The sequence below is a fragment of the Photinus pyralis genome, unplaced genomic scaffold (assembly GCF_008802855.1).
Source record: "Photinus pyralis isolate 1611_PpyrPB1 unplaced genomic scaffold, Ppyr1.3 Ppyr1.4_LG9, whole genome shotgun sequence".
Classification (NCBI taxonomy): Eukaryota; Metazoa; Arthropoda; class Insecta; order Coleoptera; family Lampyridae; genus Photinus; species Photinus pyralis.
In genome coordinates, this window is record NW_022170878.1 from 14333086 (window position 1) to 14353418 (window position 20333).

Here is a 20333-nt window from a genome sequence, read left to right on the forward strand (position 1 = left end):
CGGGACTGAGGAATTTGTCGACCAAGTGGACGACTCTGTTTACTTTGTTAATGAATCGCATAACGGAGAAGTTATTTTTTATATAATTGTTAAACTTTTTTCGTTAAAAATTTACTATGATTTTTGAGGCACTTTAGAAGTTCACCTTTTTGTGCTTTACAGGTGATGTTTTTTTGAGTTCTAAGTTAGGCTGAAGGTATTTTTTTGTTGAATGTTGTGATAATTAACGATTTATTTTAATACAGAAGTTAACCCCACATAATTGCTTATTTGCCAATTTATTTAAATTTTTGCGGGATCCAGCAGATACCGGGATCCCGCGGGATTAACATCTAGCAATCCCGCAAATACCGGGATTGAGATTTTGCTGCGGGATTGCATTCCTTAATACCTACGCACTGCAACTGGAAGTTAAGAAAATCTCTGAAAATGCTTTGTTAGAGAATGTCAGCAGCATTCCAGGAAATAAAATTGAAATTCTCGTCGAGAGTTTGATCTAAAGTGAAATCTACAATATCGAATCAATTCGAATTTAGATTTCGTCATGTAGCGACACTAAGATTAGCGCGCTACAATTTTCGAAACTAATAAAGATGTCTCGTTCCATCTTAAAACCAAATTGCTCGTGACACAAAGAGGCAGCACAGAATAAAACGCGAAACGCTACCCCATAAAATAGTAATAGAAACTCGTAACTAGGTTTATGACCGTCCGATTCCTTTCTGAGCGGAAGATGGAAAAAAATGCTAATTACGAAAGCTCAGGAGGAAAGACAAACAATTTTTACTTGATCCAGTTTTGGGAAGCAATTTTCTACTACGATTAATCTCGAGCGAACATATAAAGAAGTTAAAAGTTTTGTTTCTGAGATGAAATTTCGGGATTTTATTTCATAAGGCCGGTATAAAGGCAAATAGTGCGTTATATGTTTGAGGTTGGAGAACATCCATTTTCCGCTTTGCTGATTTTCCAATCAATACCTCCGCTTTGTACTCTCTATTTGTGCAACTCGAAATTGGAAGGTTCGTAAAACTTTAAATACAATGAAAAGCTTTTAGGGCACCGTTTCATATTTTCATGCTAATTTTATAACGTCGCTATAATGTCGGTTAAGTAGAAAACTGGGAGGGTAGACTGACTTTGCAAACACACACTTACTCACGCACTAAAAGCTCTTTTATATGGCGCGGTGTATTGTTGCGTACTAGTGGAGGTAACAATGCAGCACACGTTTTATTCCCTTTCAGCGTTTCGAGCATTGTCCTGTAGGGCATAGCATCCTTGTACATTGCGCCGCAATGAGTGAAACATGAATTCTCCATCAGCGGAGACCGGCCACTGTTGCGCCAGGGCTACTGACTTCATTCTGTAAACAACTCTGTTTCCCATTGGGAAATTAGGATCGCGGCAAAAATTGATGGTATTGTTCGCCCAGTAAAATGTCTAACTTCATTACAGACCCTTCGTCGTTACGGACCAGCCATTGTAAATAGTTTGGGGCATCCCAGACATCTAAAATTTGAGGGCGGGATTCAAAAATGGCTTATCCTATATTTTTGTAGCTTATAACTTTATTCGTTACACTTGATCACGGTTTCATCTATTTGGTATGAACCGAATTACGCTTGGTCTTCTCGAGGCCTTTTCACTAGTGGTTGACAACTTTTAAGGGCGGATGACACGAAAAGCCCAGTAGTCACCCATTCACACACAACTTGTAATAGAACCGAATTTTTATATTAATTCACGGTTACTATTTTCTAAAAGGAAATAAAGTAGCGATCAGAATGTATTTCTTTTTAAGAAGCCGCCCCTGGCCACCACGAAATAATTCAAAAATTACTCCCAGACCTAACGCTATACGAGGGAAGTTAATGATCCATATCGACCGACGATCGACCTTTAGATACAGTAAGTTCTCTTATGGCTGATATTCAATGCGAGTGTGCAGAATTAAACGATGTAATAATATTACATAGCGATTCGTGGATGTGCTGTATTTGGAAACATCGACACTACATTGTTAATTTATAATTGAATTTCTTGCAGAACATTTCCTTTGTTTTGCATGAATATCTTACTATGTATAATATACAGGGTGCTTCGTCTGGAGGAGAATGACGTACGCTATGTCAAGATTGTTTGTTTAGAATATGTATTGTGCTGTATTTGTTTTAGATTATGTTATCTCGACTTGATGTAGCAGATGAAGGATCTTGAGTTGCGCAGTCTCTCGGGCCTGGCCTTGGTACATCACAAAATCTATTCTGTTTATCGGTACGTTTGTCTGCCTTTACAAGAAATTTGGTGTCGCTAACACAGATGTCACCCGCACACCTGCGCATGCGCGTGTAAGAATAGACCGAAAGACCGACAGATAGACAGACAGACATCATCTTGATTTTTGTCCTATACGTCCAATGTGTCTTCCCACTTATAACAGCCTCATATTTTTTTTTCTGCTTTCGACAAGAAAATTCCAAAAATAGTTCTACAAAGATTGGACGATGATGACTATAAAAATTGCAAGGGTCCCAATGGGTCTGTAAGTCCTAAAGTTTGTGTGCAAGTCCTAAATGATCTTTATTAGTTTTTGAAGGAGAGTTTTTAATTAAATATATTCCTTTGAGTATTATTACGCCCTCTATGTATTTCCTTTCTTCCTTTCTTTAGATGTGTTAGTTGAGTATTATAGGTTTCATTTACAATTATTCTTTATTTTCGCCGCTGGAGGTCGTGCATGGCCAAAATTTTCTTTTCCAGGCACGTATTCCCTGTATAAAACCAGATTCGATCGTTTACTCGTAAAGAAGTTACACGCCATTTTTTTTCGACCTTGGTAATAACTTTATTCGGGATTGAACGACTGTATGATATTTCGGTAAAGTTTTTCTCTTGATTTGCCTTCGATGCTTCATTGAAACGCTTTTGCGGATATACGAGGGCCGTGTTGGAAATGTAAGGTAGAAATTAGTAGGTTGATTTATAGAACCCTTAAGAAAAATAAGAGACCATATTTCATTTGCCGTTTTTCCCGTAGTAATATTAAAATTGTTTTTACAACCGCCGAAAGCTCTTTTCCCGCGGAAGAAGAGAGAGAATCAATCTTGTTAAGTTTTAAGTCCGTTAATTACCCATTAATCGTATACGAAAACCACCATTAAACATGCAAGGTCGAGCAGTTTAAGGAAAATATTACCCTTTGACCTCACATAACCATTTATGTTAATTTGTTGGCTGGTTTTTTCTTGGTCAGTTCTTTTTTTCCCAGCCTATTTTTATATTTTCACTCCGTTTTTAAAGCATGTACTTGTTTTATTTGTATCCCTTATCTAATCCTCACTTCGACAAGCAACACATATCTTGTAGCGACTTTTAAAAACACAACGTAGTAAATGGTCCTAGTATTTTGTTTTTCAGGCCGGTGAGGTAGCTTTGTCTGGACGATCATGGAGCCCAGTTAGTTTGGGAGGGAAAGTTCTGAAGTTAAATCTTGAGCTGCGCAGTCTCTCAGGGCTGGCCTTGGTACATCACAAACTTTATTCTGTTTATCGGTACGTTTGTCTGCCTTTACAAAAAAATTTCTGTGGCTAGTACAGATACCATCCGCACACTCCCTACGCATGCGCGTTCTGCCAATAGCTTTTCAATTCTTCCTTTTATGCCTAAGAATACACCGATAGACCGACATCATCGAGATTTTGTTTGATTCGGATTACTGGTGCTCCAAAACGTGTATTTCCGTAAAAAAAATGGGGTGTCATCTTTACTCCAATGCAATACCCCCCCCCCCCTCCCCGACTAACTCGCAGGTGGTAAGAAGTAACAATTGCTATTTTAAACTATTTCTGCGTAACTCACCTGGTTGCCTAGTATGACCTACACAAAATGTTGAAATGTCCCGCAGAATTGTAGAGAAATAAGTGACATTGCCGCCATACTATGCGTAACTGAAAGTTTGACTTGGACTGGACAAAAAGGGACTTTTAGAGGTTAATGTCCTATATGCCCCATGTATCTCTTCCCACTTATAACCGCCTCATATTTTTTTGCTTTCGACAATAAAATTCCAAGATAGCTCTATAAATATTGTAAGAAGATGACTATGAAAATAGCAAAGATCCCAATGGTTTTGAAAGTCGTAAAGTATGTGTGCAGGTCCTAAATGATCTTTATAATTTTTTAATTAAATATATTCGTTTGAGAATTCTTACGCCCTCTATGTATTTCCTATCTTCCTTTCTTTCGATATAATTAATGAGTATTATAAGTTTCATTTACAATTATTCTTTATTTTCACCGCTGGAGGTCGTGCATGACAAAAATTTTCTTTTCCAGGTAGGTACATATTCCCTGTATAAAACCAGATTCGATCGTTTACTCGTAAAGAAGTTACACGCCATTTTTCTTCGACCTTGGTCATAACTTTATTAGGGATGCAACGACTGTATGATATTTTGGTGAACCTTTTCTCTCATGATTTGCCTTCGATGCTTCATTGCAAGGAGTTGAAAATGTAAGGTAGAAATTAGTACGTTGATTTATAGAACCGCCCTTAAGGAAAATAAGAGACCGAATTTCATTTGCCGTTTGCAACCGTTCCCGTAGGAATATTAAAATTGTTTTTACAGCCGCCGAAAGCTCTTTTGCCGCGGAAGAAGAGAGAGAATCAATCTTGTTAAGGTTTAAGTGCGTTAATTATCCATTAATTGATTTCAGTTTTCTAATGGTATGCAAAAACCACCATTAAACATGCATGATCGTGCAGTTTAAGGAAAATATTACCGCTTGTCCTCACATTCCAAGGAACAAAGCTGGACTGCCGAAGTTGGAGATTTCATTCAGACTTGGATAAGTACTACGGGTACCCAAAATGTTTCTAGAATGACGCTGTCGCTAGCGGTTTGTTCGGCCACGCCTTCTCAGTCAGTGTGCCCATGTTGATGTGGAAGGTTGCGTCTACCCGCAGTGAAATTTCCTGCAAGAGCTGTTTTGTCCAACCGTCGTAAACTTATCAGGTCAGACGGTCAGCCAGGTTTTTTACTTGGAGGTTCTCAAGGAGTTGCGCAACAGTGTGAGGCGAAAAAGGCAGTCTGGTGATTGCTTTTTCCACCACGAAATGTCCCAGCTCACACCGTCACTTTTCCGGAAACTTTTGGGTACCCCGCTCATATTAACCGTAAGTAGTTGAATGGGTTACAGTAACAGCCTCCGATTATGTCGTCTTTAAAAAACCTGAATTTTGACGCCGGTCCCGTATTTTTAATTCGGCTGGGACCAATTAAAGAAATTTTCATTTTCGGATGTTCTCTGAATACGCTGTTGGCTGGAAAAACCGTCGACCCGTGTTTTTTTTTGAAAAATGCGCAATATTTGTTTCATCGGGCACGAGATCAAACATTATGAAAATTGAAAGGAAAAGCCTCGTCAATTTTTTTCTTTGAAAAACAGAAAATACACTCCGCTTTTAAAGTAATTAAAGAAACACTCAGTATATCAACTTTAACTCTTACTCTCGCTCTTACTTATCCTATTTTATTTAACTAGTTGGTTTAAGCTACGACGAATGTGAAATTTAGAGTGCTTATTTATCAGATCATGGGTTTTTTCGAGGGTTTTCTCTCGGGTTTTCTTTAAGAATATTAACGGAATATTATGATTTCCAAGTTTATACCTATTCATATAAGTTGAATCATTTTTATTATACAGGGAATCCACCTTCTGTAAGCGGACGATAAAGTCTCAATTGTTGAGATTAATGGTAACGGTTTGTTGGTACGAGAAGCCCGAGGGGAACCATAAAACGTATTTTAGGTATATAGGGTGTTCTCGAGGGCAGCCTATACATTTTGATATTTTTTTATAGATATCCGCGGGTATCCCTTAACAAAAGAATTATTTTTGTAGGTGTTATCGATTTTTTTTCGTAATGCTAACCGCGAGGCTAACCGTTTTCCGGATATATTTTCACCCGGTGTAAAAATATACAGGGTGAGAATTTTATCTTCAAAACATTTTCTAAAGAAGCTTTTTATGACATCCATAATTATAAAAAGTTTGCTACCAATCCACGTACATTCAATTTGGGGTCAGTAGCATACTTCTGCACGGTCAAAGGGGGCATACTGTTTTTAAATAGCAACCGCTATTTTCTTGACGTAGTGAATTATTTGTCACTTATAATGCACAAGAGATTTGTATTTTACCGAGTAAATTTGGGTTGTTTAGGTAATGAAAATCTGTTGCCTGCGGTGTCGCATTTTTATTAGTTGACAGTTTTTCTCGTCTAATTGCTAAAAGGAAACAGATTTGAATTGCCACAACCCAAATGTACTCATCCGGAGAAAGTGGATTGTCCAAAGGGGAATTATTAGGAGGACGAAATTTGATTTTTTACGTTTTATACAGCTTGAAAATAAAAAGTTATTTCGTATAACTAGATCAATTAGCTAATATGATCACAATCAATCCATCACACTTAGTAATTAGTAGCGTTTTCTTTCTTTTTTTTAACTCAATCGTTCAATGATATTTCGGCTAACGCGCACTGACCTTAGTGGGATTGGAATAAGCCTGAGTACCTACTTAGTTTTTGTGTATAAAAAATTATATTTTTCCCAATTGACATTTCCTACTCAAGTTACTCCCACATCCCCTATAATTCCAACCCCGAAGGCAATGGGCTCTGCCACGAATAGTGAAAGTATACTCCATATCGTGGTCACTTTATACAGAAAGCAAGCACCTTATGGCTAACAAAATTGAGCAACTTGATAGAAAGATTATGATTTAAATTGTCAATTAATTTCAAAAGAAAAAACAAACCAAAACTGCTTTACAAAAAATTTGAAAAGACAACCCTAAACCGAATATCTTTGCAACTAGACCATTCAATCGTGATTAGAGTTCACATTCCAAAATAGTTGTGGGGAAGGGTAAATTTTCGCACGCATGCAGGTCGAACCTGTAGAAACTTCGTTCGTGTTTCCTTTAGGGCGATCGGGTTGCCTCTACAATCAGAATTCTGGTGTTTTGTTGGGGTTGTTCAATCTCCAGCCGATTTAGGCAATTCCCTCTGTTGCAGACTGCACAACGTTCCGTAGCCAGTTCCCGCTCCGTGGCTCATCAAAAAATCTTTTTCACTATCTTTTTGTTTGACGCAACGCAACCCTATTTGGCTTTTCTAATTTTTTTCCGCCCCAAAATGGCGCTTTATTAATGAATTCGTTAATCACTGGCTCGTTTTATTCGTTTACACGCGTTCTAGGGTCATATGTCAGAATCTCGCGTCTGAAACCGTTATGATCATAATGTATGTTTCAACAATTTAAACTTTGTCTAAAAACATCAATTATTTTAGATACAGCACAAAACAAACAATTCTACACTAATGGAAGATAACTGTTCACTTCATTCGTATCATTTTACATCATTATCTTCCCTACCTAGGTGACGCTGTTGCAAATACAGGTTGCTTCTTTTGCAAAAAGTTCTGCGTGTCTTATACAACTTGAAGGGTTACGAAAGATGCTCCCCGGTGTGTCTAATGGGTCCTCATTACTTAAAAAGGAACTCGAGCGAAATCCTAAAGATTTCATTAGCCAAATTTGACATCCTAGAATAACGGCGTAATTGATGGTTCTTTAAATTAAAATAAAGGATAACGTTTACAAAATGGAGATTTCGAATTTAACTTCCAATTGAATCAAGGTAACAGAAGTTTAATTTGGGTTACTTCCGCCTTGCGACGAGCGCGCCGTTTCATCGCCGGCGCTCTAATAAAACAAGATTTCCAGTTTAATAAGACGAAATTTACTAAACGGCCATTTACTTACCTGTAATTAAAGTATTCGTCGACGGAAAAGGCGCGAGTAAACGAAAAGCTTCATAAATAATGTATTTTTAACTAACGAGTGGAGTTCCCCTGGCGTAGGTGCGATTTTGAATTTGCATTTTGTACATCTAGTCAAATAAGCGAGATGCACTAACTCGGGAAATAATAATGTTTATTCGAGTATTTCGTTCGAGTAAGGAGCAGCGCACTTATTTCGAAATCTGGCGCGTCGGAATTTCGTGAACATCGCCGTATCAAAAAAAGGTTTCGAATCGTTAACGAGCAAGTGCTCTTAGAACCCTTGACATATTTCTTAACGATCTGAATAAGGTCATACGTGCAAGATAAGGAACTAACGAGCTGGCTAATGAAGCTTCAAGCAGATCTCAAGTATTCGTTACATGGACGATCGTGCCTAAGAGAGCCGTGTAATTAGGTGATTTGCTACCAGCAGCGATTTGTCTTTTTGCGTTTCCCAAGAAGTGGCATTGCGATACATACGAAAAATATCCTTTCGGTCATCCCGCCGTTCGTACTGGAGAGGATGATCTTGGAATCGAATGATTCTGTACAAAATGAAACTCTGGTAGCCGGCTGCAAAGTAATATGGTCGTCACCTACAAAAGGTTTGTACGTAGTAGCATGCGTGTGCGGACAATTCGCACACGAAAAATTCGCTCCCGAATAATTTACACCCGGATAATTCTATAAATCTTTGGTTTATTAAAATTAAATAATTTTAAGAGGCTACTAGATGATTGCCTTTACAGAATGTATGCAGTAGTGCACATCTTGGTAAACATCTACTTCATGGAAAAATGTTTCAAATAATAGTCATTTGGTCTTTCATTTTCAACACATCGCGATTCTTAAGTATTTCCATTTCTCAAATATAATCACGCTGGTTTTTTTTTAAGTTGTACGAAGAGTCTGATATAGTTAAATCCTGTAATTTAAGAACACATAATTTTTATCTACTGCGCTTTCGTTTTGAGAAAATAAGAATAGGTAACTGAAACTTCTTTTGTGGAGTAATTAACTACCAAATAGTTATACCTAGTTATAGTATATCTACAATACTATGTGTAATATTCGCTACTTTTGAGACGCTCTTAATATTAAAACAGAATCAACATTATAATACCGTACACAAACAAAGTGATAAGTCTAAAGTTAAAAATATTTACATTATAAGATCAAGATGAAAATAGAAAAAGGAAGTAATTTTAACGCTCCCTTACATAAAGATTTCTTAATGAAGACACATAAAAAATTGTTCTTTATTTCTTTAGTTGAAAAGGGTGACAAAGGAAATGAATTAAATTTATTTTAGACAAAACGAGTATGTATAAATGACAATAGAACAATGCATTTCATAGATGGCACTAAATTTGGATAAGTAATTAAGATAATATTATAATTAAAGGTAAATTTGAAAAGACCCCGATAACACAAATTGCACTTCATAAAGAAACAATAAGAGAAATATCGTAATGACATCCTTTCTATTATTTCTGGAAGATGAATAGGGTTTATTACAAGGTAAAAGTAATTAGGTCCGAAAAATCAGGTTTAAGTACGTATGACCACAACTAATTAGAACTTTAACGCCTGTATAGTATGACAGAGTGGTATTTTAAAATTTATCTGAGCACGGGTTTTGATTTTGTGTATACTTTTTTTTAATTTTAAAAAATTTTATTTCTGGTGGTAGTGTTGTGGTGGTGTTCAGAAAAGGTAAGTTTCCAGTTTTCTTAGAACCAGTTTTACGTTTCTTTGACCACATATGGCTATAAATGTTGATTATTGGTGACTGAGTAAAATTACACTAACTGCTTATTTTTTTGCGTTATCTTTGCTACAACTATGGTAGTGAATGAACTTAAAAGTTTCTTTTTGATTTTCTTACTCTTATTTATTTTATAGTTTGAAGAGATACATGGAAAAATTCTGGCAATTTTTTAAGAGATTGTTAATAATCAAAACTAAAGCTTTTAAAAATCTTGAAACCGATATTGATTGATTTTTTGTTTTAAAAGTTTGTAATTATTAAGTACCTATATACTTCCTTTTTAATTTTTATATGGCATACCTAGTACTAAAGCAAAACCCTTAGCATTGATAATTGCGCAACAAGGAAGATAGGACATCATTGGAAAGACTTTCCTTCTCTGAATTTGGTGAGACTATAATTTTTTAGATTTGATATTTTCGAAATATTTTAAAAGTAAGTTGAGGGCGCGCTGTTGTTTATGTCATTGGAAGGATGTCGGGCCGATCACTATGTAATAGAAGCTAATGCGATCGTGCGTCAAAATTATGCAGTTGCAAGTGGTATAAAAAAGAGAAAACTTGTACCTACAACGTCGAATGCGCTGGAAATGAAACAACTAAACCAAAAAATTACATATCCGAATTCAGAGATGGGCGACCTTACCAATGATGCATCATTTAAGATTTTAAGAGTTGCACCGTCAGCGATGCGAGACAAGGACATTAGTGAGCAAGTTTTATTTTAGACACTGTTTCCTTCCATGATCAATTTGACGTGCCAACGCGTTTTTTGAAAATGATTTTAATTTACAGAAATAGCTATGTATCGTTTATAATGCACCACCGTATATTATTTAGCTTCGGAAAAATAACACGAAAATCTCCCCATAAAAATTGTTATAATAATAAATGGGTAGATTTTGGTGTTATTTCTCGGAAGCCTCTTAAGCACCCCATTGAGAGTCATGGATCTTCACAATCTTAGTATATTATTTAAATAATAGCCAGATATAATTTATAGCAACATCAATTTTTTTCATGATATTTATAAACATTTTTTGCTTTTTTCGTTACTTTACAGTTCTTATCTCTTTAATTTTACGGAAACTCTCAAGGATCTATTTCTTTTACGTTCAAATATGATTATAACTTACTTGAGATTCTTTTAAGACAATAAATACCTACGTATTTCGTTATATGCCCTTTAAATGGACGACATCGAAGGTTAGAGAACTAGGAGACTCCAGCCACCCCACCATCCCCCAAAAACCGTGTTTTCGCTCTTTTTGGCTGATATCTCGCGATCTATGAGGTCTATATGAAATATTTTTAGCTGAAAATATTTCTCGGGAAATTTTATATAAAGTAGATACTCAGAAGTTAGCCTAGGTGTACCTCTTAGCCTAGGAAATTCATAAAAGAGGCGAAAATCATCAATTTTCATGGCTTTTTGCAAATATATCGCGACCTTAGGTCTATATGAAATATTTTTAGCTGAAAATGCTCCTCGAGAAATTTCTTACAAGGTAGATACTTGGAAGTTAGCCTAGGTGTACCTCTTAGCCTAGGAAATTCATAAAAGGAGGCGAAAATCATAAATTTTCGTGTTTTTTTTTGCGTTTTTTTGCAAATATATCGCGACCTTCAGGGCTAGATGAAATATATTTAGCTGAAAATGCTCTTCGCGCAATTTCATACGAGATAGGTAACTGAAGAGTTGGCGTAAAGTCACCTTTCACCTTCAACTTTCAGGTGTGAGGAAATATTCATTGTAAAACAAAGTATTTCTATGTACCATTTATTCACGTAAAAACAGTATTTTCATATTAAAATATTCACACATTCATTTATACCTCAACGTAATCATTATCCTCTGCAGATTCCACTTCTTCAGGCTCTTCGACGTCCTCTAGTGCTAGTGGGTCGTCTGAAATTACCGACTCGTAGTTCTCCTCGCCTTCCGCTTTACCTGCATGGGCACCCTGAAACGACGACGTCCCATTTAGGCACGATGTTCCATGACACTGGACGCAGAATTCGTTCTTCAGACCTACAACAAGAAGTATTATGTCAAAAAAATTTTATAATTAAGTATACGAATATAATATTCTCTCGTGTGTCCTAACTCCTAAGTGTCGGGTAGAGAAGGTTTACCTGATTTTCTGAAACAGTTGCAGGAAATCAGGTAAACCTTCTCTACCGGACACTTAGGACACACGAGAGAATATTATAATCGTATACATAATTATAAACATTTTTTTGACATAATGCTTCTTGTTGTAGGTCTGAAGTGTAATGAACTCTGCGTCCAGTGTCATGGAGCATCGTGCCTAAATGCCACGTCGTCTCTTCAGGGTACCCATGCATCAGGTAAAGCGGAAGACGAGAACTACGAGTCGGTAATCTCAGACGACCCATTACCACTAGAGGACGTCGAAGAGCCTGAAGAAGTGGAATCTGCATCTAGTCTATAACTTTTGATTGAGAAGTCTGATCGAAAAAGTACGAATTGATTTGGATTCTACGCACCCAAATTAATAAGAAAAAGTGTTTTCCCGAGAAATTTTGGTGTAGTCGATTTTTGGTAAAAAAGGAAGGTTATACACTGCCTTTTTTTGAGGCCCGAAAAAAAAATTGTCTCAGATTGACCCGGAAAAAAAATTTTCTTATAGAATGTGGCCTGTAGAATCCATAATTTCAAACAGTTCCAAGATTGGGCTACTAGTTCAAAAGTTACAACCCTTTGAATTTTTTTTCAAATTGGTTTCTAGTCTATAACTTTTGATTAAGAAGTCTGATCGAAAAAGTACGAATTGATTTGGATAAGTATAAGGATAATGATTACGTTGAGGTATAAATGAATGTGAGAATATTTTAATATGAAAATACTGTTTTTACGTGAATAAATGGTACATAGAAATACTTTGTTTTACAATGAATATTTCCTCACACATGAAAGTTGAAGGTGAAAGGTGACTTTACGCCAACTCTTCAGTTACCTATCTCGTATGAAATTGCACGAAGAGCATTTTCAGCTAAACATATTTCATCTAGCCCTGACGGTCGCGATATTTTTGCAAAAAACCGCAAAAAAAACACGAAAATGATGATTTTCGCCTCCTTTTATGAATTTTCTAGGCTAAGAGGTACCACCTAGGCTAACTTCTGAGTATCTACCTTGTATGAAATTTCCCGAAAAATATTTTCAGCTAAAAATATTTCATATAGACCTCATAGATCGCGAGATATCAGCGAAAAAGAGCGAAAACACGGTTTTTGGGGGATGGTGGGGTGGCTGGAGCCTTTAGCACAGGGTCTGGAGGGTGGGATTTTTAATATGTTGTTTCTGACACCTAACTGAACATATTCCACCATTTTTTTCTTTTCCACCTCAAAATGTCCAGTTTGCCAATTTTACAGTCTCTATCGCCTAGACTATTAACAAATAATAATTGTTAAAATTTTGTTTAGACTTTTATATTCCTATTGCAATATTATTTGTACGTGCTAAAAGGTTTCCAAATGAAAAAAACCTTGATTGTGAATTGGTACAATAAAACTGGGTAAATAGGTTTAAGAAATGTCAGGTGACAGTTTTGCTGATAGACCGATACCAGCGTTTAGCAGCATCCGTCTACTTGTGAACATGAGTGCATGGACAATTTAGATCACGGATGAGTGTCTTTTTACCTTTTTTTTGTTTTTTTTTAAATAAATTTTCATTCATGATACATTTAGCAAGTGTTCTCATGTTTAATACGGAGATTACATTAAAATAAGTACTAAATTGCAGATTTTGAGTGATATGGCCCAAAATCTCTACTGCATTGATATGGTCCATTCCATTTAAAAAGGTACATAGGATTGTACGTATGAATTCTTGCCTCATAAATACTATTAAAAAAATTAGTCCTCTACAAATTGTATGGCTATTGTTTAACCAACATAAATATTTAAGTGCCACATTAAAATGCCAAAATCAAGGAAAATATCATCAAAAATGGACTTGTCCCTGAGACTAAAAGTTGAAATTTGATTTATTACAGAAAGTTGATAATGGATATGACATTTAGGCGGTGCAAACTATACGCGGCGCGTAACAATGTAGTTCGGTATAACGAAAAGGGAAAAGAGATACATAATTATGAAGGATGCATGTACCTCTTTGCTAAGAACCTTAAACTCCAAAACTGCTCATCATGGCTGGGTCGAGCGAGAAGAGCAAAGAAGGATCCATCGGCTCTTACTTAACATGCAATGCCAGGATCTGGGTCAACGATGACAAGGTAAGATTAGCTAAACCGAGCACTGATTTTGGAAGTGCAGATGGTTTCCAGTTTCAAAGCCTTTAATTGGGTATTTTATTAGTTATGATATCGTCTTTTGACCTTTTGACTTTTTTATACGTAAGTTTCATTGTTGCTTATACCGTCGTCTAATGTTAGTTTTTAGGTTCGGCTCTCCCTTGCAAAATATTTAGTTTATCAACCTCTTCAAATTTCGGTAGAGGATCAATTTTCTGGATGTCTATATAAGAACTGCAAAAACTGGCTAACGAAAATCTGTGTATTTAAACCGCCTATTACAGGAATTAAATTGGCACCGTCGGTTGTTTATAGCGGACATAAATAGCAATATTCACGAGAAATGAAAAGATTGAATAGGAAGCAACTTAACTATAGTTCCACGTTTGAATCGAATCAAACGCGCGCCCGCTTCTGCTAATGTGATAAAATCATGAATATTTCACTCCCATCGAGGGGTTGAAATATGAAACTGTACGTCGAGCAATGCAATGGTTCGGAAGTACCGGCCTTTAATTTAGAAATGAAGTGTTAGAACGTTGGCTAAGTGAATCCCTAACGAATGGATGATCAAAGGCGAGCTCGAGCTACCACCTCGCCGCAGCGGTGGAATGGGGACGAGCGAGCTACCCTTATTTATGTTTATCTAATTTGAAATGTGTAAAAGTTCGGCCATCACTTGGGCCGCCGCCGAGTATATAATGTACTTATTAATTATCTTAGGATGGGGTGCCTACCACGAAACTTGGAAACTTTAAGTTTAAATAGCCCAAAGCCTTCTACTGGCGTCGCGTCGTTGGGTTAAGTTATAACAGCTGCATAACACGCACTACTTGCAAATTCTAACGGATGCTAATTCAAATTTAATTTACATCATGTTAGGCTACCAAGGCTTACCTAACCCAAAGCAATAAACATAAATTCGCAAATTTACTACCTCAGCGCCGCGTTCAATCATAACTATTTCAATACAACCCCTTTCCGCGTTTATGTCATTCGCGCTTTATATTAGTGTATTAATGTATTTAATTAATGAGCGGAGCGAAGGAGATGTGCCCATTAAAACGGAAAATATGATCGCATTATTATGGAAATAAAAGGGCGGCATTCTAATTAATGGTAAAAATCATCGTCATTTGAGAACAGCAACCACCCTATCGTACATACACGAATCCAATTCCGTTATTAATTAAATAAAAACACATGTACGGAATTTCCGAAATTCAGGCGCATTATTTAGCCAAACCCAATTATTCTCGTGTCAATTACTCATTTGGATTTATCGAATTTCATGTATACTGCAATCATCCGTAAGTATGAAACTTTTCCCCTTAAAAGTTAGTGAGTTTTAAGATTTGGTCAAGGGTTTAGCTTATTTAGATGGTGTCCAAGTCTACCCTTCGAGCAACTGGAATGTGGAATGCAACCAAAGGTAAATGTCTCTGGTTACAATCTCCTACTGAAATGCACGGTTTTGCGTAATTCACTGGGCGAGTTCATTTCGAAGCGTAATAAAAGGCACTTCAAAGTAAATCCGGCAGGTACTTAATCATGCGTGTTTCAGCGTTTACAGTCAAAATTTACTAGTGGGAAATCTTTTCGATTATCGACATTATCGTTATTTATAAACGCATTTACTATCGCCCACGGAAATCCGTTATGCACGATTTGTATAAAGATCGTGCAGATTTTTCTCCTGAGGAAGATAGAAAGAATGTTAAAAAGAACAGTGTTACGCCATCGTGTAAGATCAATGCTATCGATGTTATTTCATAGTTTTTTGTTTTACCGCTAGAGGTCACGCACAGTACCATTTTATTTAAAAATAAGTCCCTACCTGTGGCTGAACCCTTGCGCAAAGACGAATTGGTGCTTGCTCATTCTTCGTTTTTGACTTGCAAATAATTATTTTTACTCGACATTTTTGTCTGCCTTTGAAAGTGGATTTATTGTCTGTGTTTGGAAGTATATTTGAAGTTTGAAGTACAACATTGATGTTTTTCCACCACTCTATTCAATGACGGGTCGTAAGGTATTGTGAAAGACTGCCCCCCAGTCCTTGTGCATCGCATTAAAAGCTCCACCTACAACTGTGGAGATGTGGTGTTGATCCTTAATTTCATCCGTTGTGTGGCTGGTGGTGATTCCGTTGAGGACTACTCTTAACTTTTTCTAGTGTGGTATGTGGTACTGCAACTCTTGGTTATCCATAATCTGGGATATTTTGCGTTATGAGTTTGTTGCATCTGAAAGTGGTTTCTTTGAGACGGTCTCATTGTCTTCAGATACCACCAACGTCGGGGCTTTCCGCACTTCAGAATTCTTCTGATGGAGCTTGTAATCGGCAACTAGCCTGTTTGTCCACAACTTCCGATTTGGCTTTCAATGAAAGATAATATCCAGCTTGGAATTGCTCCTACAGGGTTTTGATCTCTCCCTTAAGAAGCGAGTCCTCATTAGTCGCCATCTTCGGATCCGGACATCACAAGAAATGCCAAGTCTTCACACTGGGCTTCGTTTTGAGTCGCCTCGGGGAGCGCGTGTCCAGGTGTTACCATTTGGAAACTACTACACCCGTAAACCAAATAGCAGATGTGACCTTTACAGATTGAGTTTTTTTTGTCTACTCCACCATGTACCTAAATCTATCTATGAAATTTTATTGGGTTTAGGACAAATTTCGTAGTATGTACTTCCTATTGGTTTAGATATTTGTTTGAATGCTATCTGATGTAGGTATTGGTGCTACCTTGGCTCGAAGCTTTCGTTGGGACAACCTTCGGACAGATTAATTTTTTAAGTGATTGGAACTAAATGCATATGTAACAAATTCAAGAATACTACTGTACTTTGAAGTTACACCCTACTGGAGCCATCGGGGCGCCATCAACTCGATCAAGGTTTAGTCGCCGGCGATAAAGAATTCATTCTTTGAAATATGATACGCCTTCTAGACTGCTCGAGAGTATTGTAATTTTTTTTATTACGCTCGGTCCACAATCTTTTAGAACAAATAGGAAAAGGATAGATATTATAGGAGAATCCCTTGATCCACCCAAAGAGCTAGCATAAGTTTGTGAAGGTATTATTATTATTATTATGATTATTAACCGAAAATCACAGAAAAAAATCGAAAAAATTATCAAAGTCCACGTATGAGATCGAAGGGACTTCAGCGCATTTTTGTGTGGAAGATAAGTACTTTATTAACCAGTATGGACTCCACCATAAAAAAAATCTTGTCGACGGCTACCGCATTCACTTTGTCGGTACCCGCTAGTCTTACTTCTCGCGTGCACCCGCAATTTTTTGACTTCACCATCAGTAAAATCTTGTCGGGGAGCTACCATATTCCCTTTATTGGTACCCACTTCCGATGTTACGTTCCCCCGCAAATCGAATTTGAAGTTTTGACTCCATCATCAGTAAGCTCTTGTCGGTGGCTACCATATACCATTCGTCGGTGTCCACTTCCGCCCTCCCGGTGATCCGCAATTCCCTTTTGAAGTTTTGACTCCACCATCACTAAGATCTTGTCGGGTGCAATATTTCCTTTGTCGGTGCCGACACTTCCGACGTCCCACAATTCGCGTTTGATGTTTTGACTCCACCACCAGTAAGGTATTATCGGGGGTTACTACATTATCTTTGTCGGTGCGCGGTTCCGACGTCCCGTTCACTCGCAATTGACATTTTGGTGGATTTCGCTAAAAACCCGGCACAATAGTACTCAATTTTTGAGTACTTCTCATAGCTCAAGCTCGAGCTTCTATTGGCGACACGAGAAAAAGAAACGGAGATTGAAGTTTTAAGAAAGTTTTGAGCCCCGACGTTGTCTACCCCTCGAAGCGCGCTCTGCAAAAGGTGGTTCATTTCGCCCCCAGGAAAAAAAAACAAAATTCCTCCACGTAGGAGTCGTGCGCATTAAGCCAATTAAGGCCAATTTAACCCCCCTCTACATATTCATTTGATACACATTCAGTCGGTACAAAACATACCTACACAAAAAAAGAGATAAATTTAATGTAAATTGACTTTCATTCAAATTAAAAAATATAATATTAGTCCATGTCCAATATGTGTTTAAGAATCGTAGACAGCCTCGCGAAAAAACTAAGTTCGACGACGAACTACGTAGTTCCACTGGCAACTTGTTCCACAGTTTCGCGGCTTGCACCTGGAAGGATGATGCACCCATACTTGTAGCTGCCTTTGGGATCAACAAGTTTGAGTTTCGCGTAGAGTACCGGTGAAAACTTTTCAAGGACGAAAATTGTGTACCTAAATAGGTACGACGGCTTCTGATTCACAATGATTTTGTGCATCATTTTTAGCATGTACTCTTGCCCTGCATGTTGATGTTGCGCATTAAAAAGATCTTTCCGACGACACCTACTTGAAAAAAATCGGAGAAAAACTGTAGAAGAAAATAGAAAAAAAGCTGAAAAATCTCCATGTTAGTATAACACGCTTGGGGATGGCGCCCAGATGTCGCCGGCCCCAGATCTTGTACCCCCGTCCCTAAAGTTGTTAAATACACGGCACCATAGGTACATGTGCACTTCTAGTCGTTTTACAAGCGTTCTTCTACGGGCCCGCTTTTACTGCCAGCCAGCCAGCCATCCAGCCAAAGTGAGATTAAAAGCTAGGTACTTTTTTTGCGCATTGTTGGAAATTTATTTGTAAAAAGATAGATTTTAAACTCCCTTTGGCTGGCTGGTAGGATGGCTGGCCGGTTGGCTGGCTGGCTGGCAGTAAATGCGATCCCGTAGAAGAACGCTTGTAAAAAGACGAGGAGTGTACATGTACATATTGGGGACGAGTAATTAACAGCTTTAACTACAGTTTTTCTCTGATTGTTTTCAAATTGCGTGTCGGAATTTTTTTTTTCTATGGGCGAAATGAACCACCGTTTGTAAAAACCTTGCCTATTTACTAAAAGTGCTACACGGACGCATTTACCGATTTTAAAAAAGGTAAAATTCCTATACATAAAGGCTCATCTCATTTTCCTATACGTTAAGGATAGGTTTAGATCAGTGTTTGGCAAAATACCTGTGAATGTCACCCCTATTTTGCAACCCTAATACTATTCTCTATTATTGCGCAATAGCCGACCCCAATTTATTTCTTCGCGACGTTAAGCACCTCCAGGAGTAAATAAAACGCGCTTTGGGGCGATGTATTTTTGCGGGTTGGATGCACCAAATACCGCGAGTATTACAGATAAAGTTATTTCGCCTTCTCCCTTCGCTTAACAAACACTTGCGCGAAGGGACTTTATTACGAAAATTTAGATTTATGTAACACCATGGAGTCCATTTTCGGTTATTAAACGTCTCAACAGCGAGCGCTTGCTTATTTTACATGCACCATGAACGTTATTTACGCTGGAAGCTTCCCGTAATAACATACCCCAAGGACTTTGATCGTGGAAAACATCGCGTTTTGCTTTTATTTACACCGCAAACATCAATATATCGTAGATATATCACAAATTACCTTCAAACACATGCGCCACGCTCAAAATTGCCATTACTCGTGGTGTACCTACATTTTTACATTAAACGCGGGAGGGCGCAACAAAATGTTGCTCCCATGTCCCGGCGATTCGACACCGCCCCCGTTGGCGATTTATCGCTTCCTTTATTAATCGCGCGACACTTACCTGGCGTTTTGTGGGCCGACAGATTTCGCCTCGTACGAAGAGCTCGCTGTAATGGCATGGTCGGGGATGCGTCCCTCCTCCATCCCCAGCGCCGTACGGCACTCGCCTGTAACAAAAGCAACCTGCATTAATTGCGAGCGAAATTGATCCAATGCATTATAATTTAAAGGCTCGCGATTTTTCCTCGAGGGAAACTTTAATGATCCTGAAGAAATTGTACCCCAGCTTTGATCTCTGCAGCATTTTTGTGTGAGGCGAAGAGATTTTGTTTCCTTTTTTGAGTTGTAAAATATAATGGGGACGCCCTGTCAAATCTACATCTTTTAAAGTTTCACGTTACCTTCAAGCTCGCAGCCCCTAAATAGAGGGTAACTATTTAAATTAAATCTCGCGCAGACTTATTATACTCAATTCCGGGTAATTGCTATTCACTCCAGCTTTGTTAAAAGTTTTATACGTAGAGTATGGTATACTCAACTATCGTTCAACTTTCAGCATTGTTGTGTAATTCTATTGTTGGGAGAGCTTTTGATTAAAAAATTTAAGCATAACCATTTACGGCAAAGTTTCCTGGAGATCTATAAAATTACTCGCTAATTTATGAGTTACTGTATACGGAAACCTTTTTTTTTTAGTTTATGTTTAACCTACTTCCTTGCATCCTCGCGTAGATTAACGATCGGCGTGCGGGAGTTTAACAAAATAGGCTCGTAAAAACTTTTTCCAGGTTATTTCAGTGCTTACTTTTAGAGAC

General features: G+C 37.6%; 1 protein-coding gene across 1 annotated transcript in view; it reads right to left on the reverse strand.

The window, feature by feature from the left end:
- LOC116180001 (odorant receptor 67a-like) overlaps positions 1–19662 on the reverse strand; it is a 24143-nt gene extending 4481 nt beyond the window's left edge. Inside the window, exon 1 of the mRNA XM_031499822.1 lies at positions 19580–19662. Coding sequence (XP_031355682.1) covers positions 19580–19662 — 83 coding nt within the window. The remainder of the gene's footprint in view (positions 1–19579) is intronic.
- Between the last annotated feature and the right edge of the window lie 671 nt (positions 19663–20333).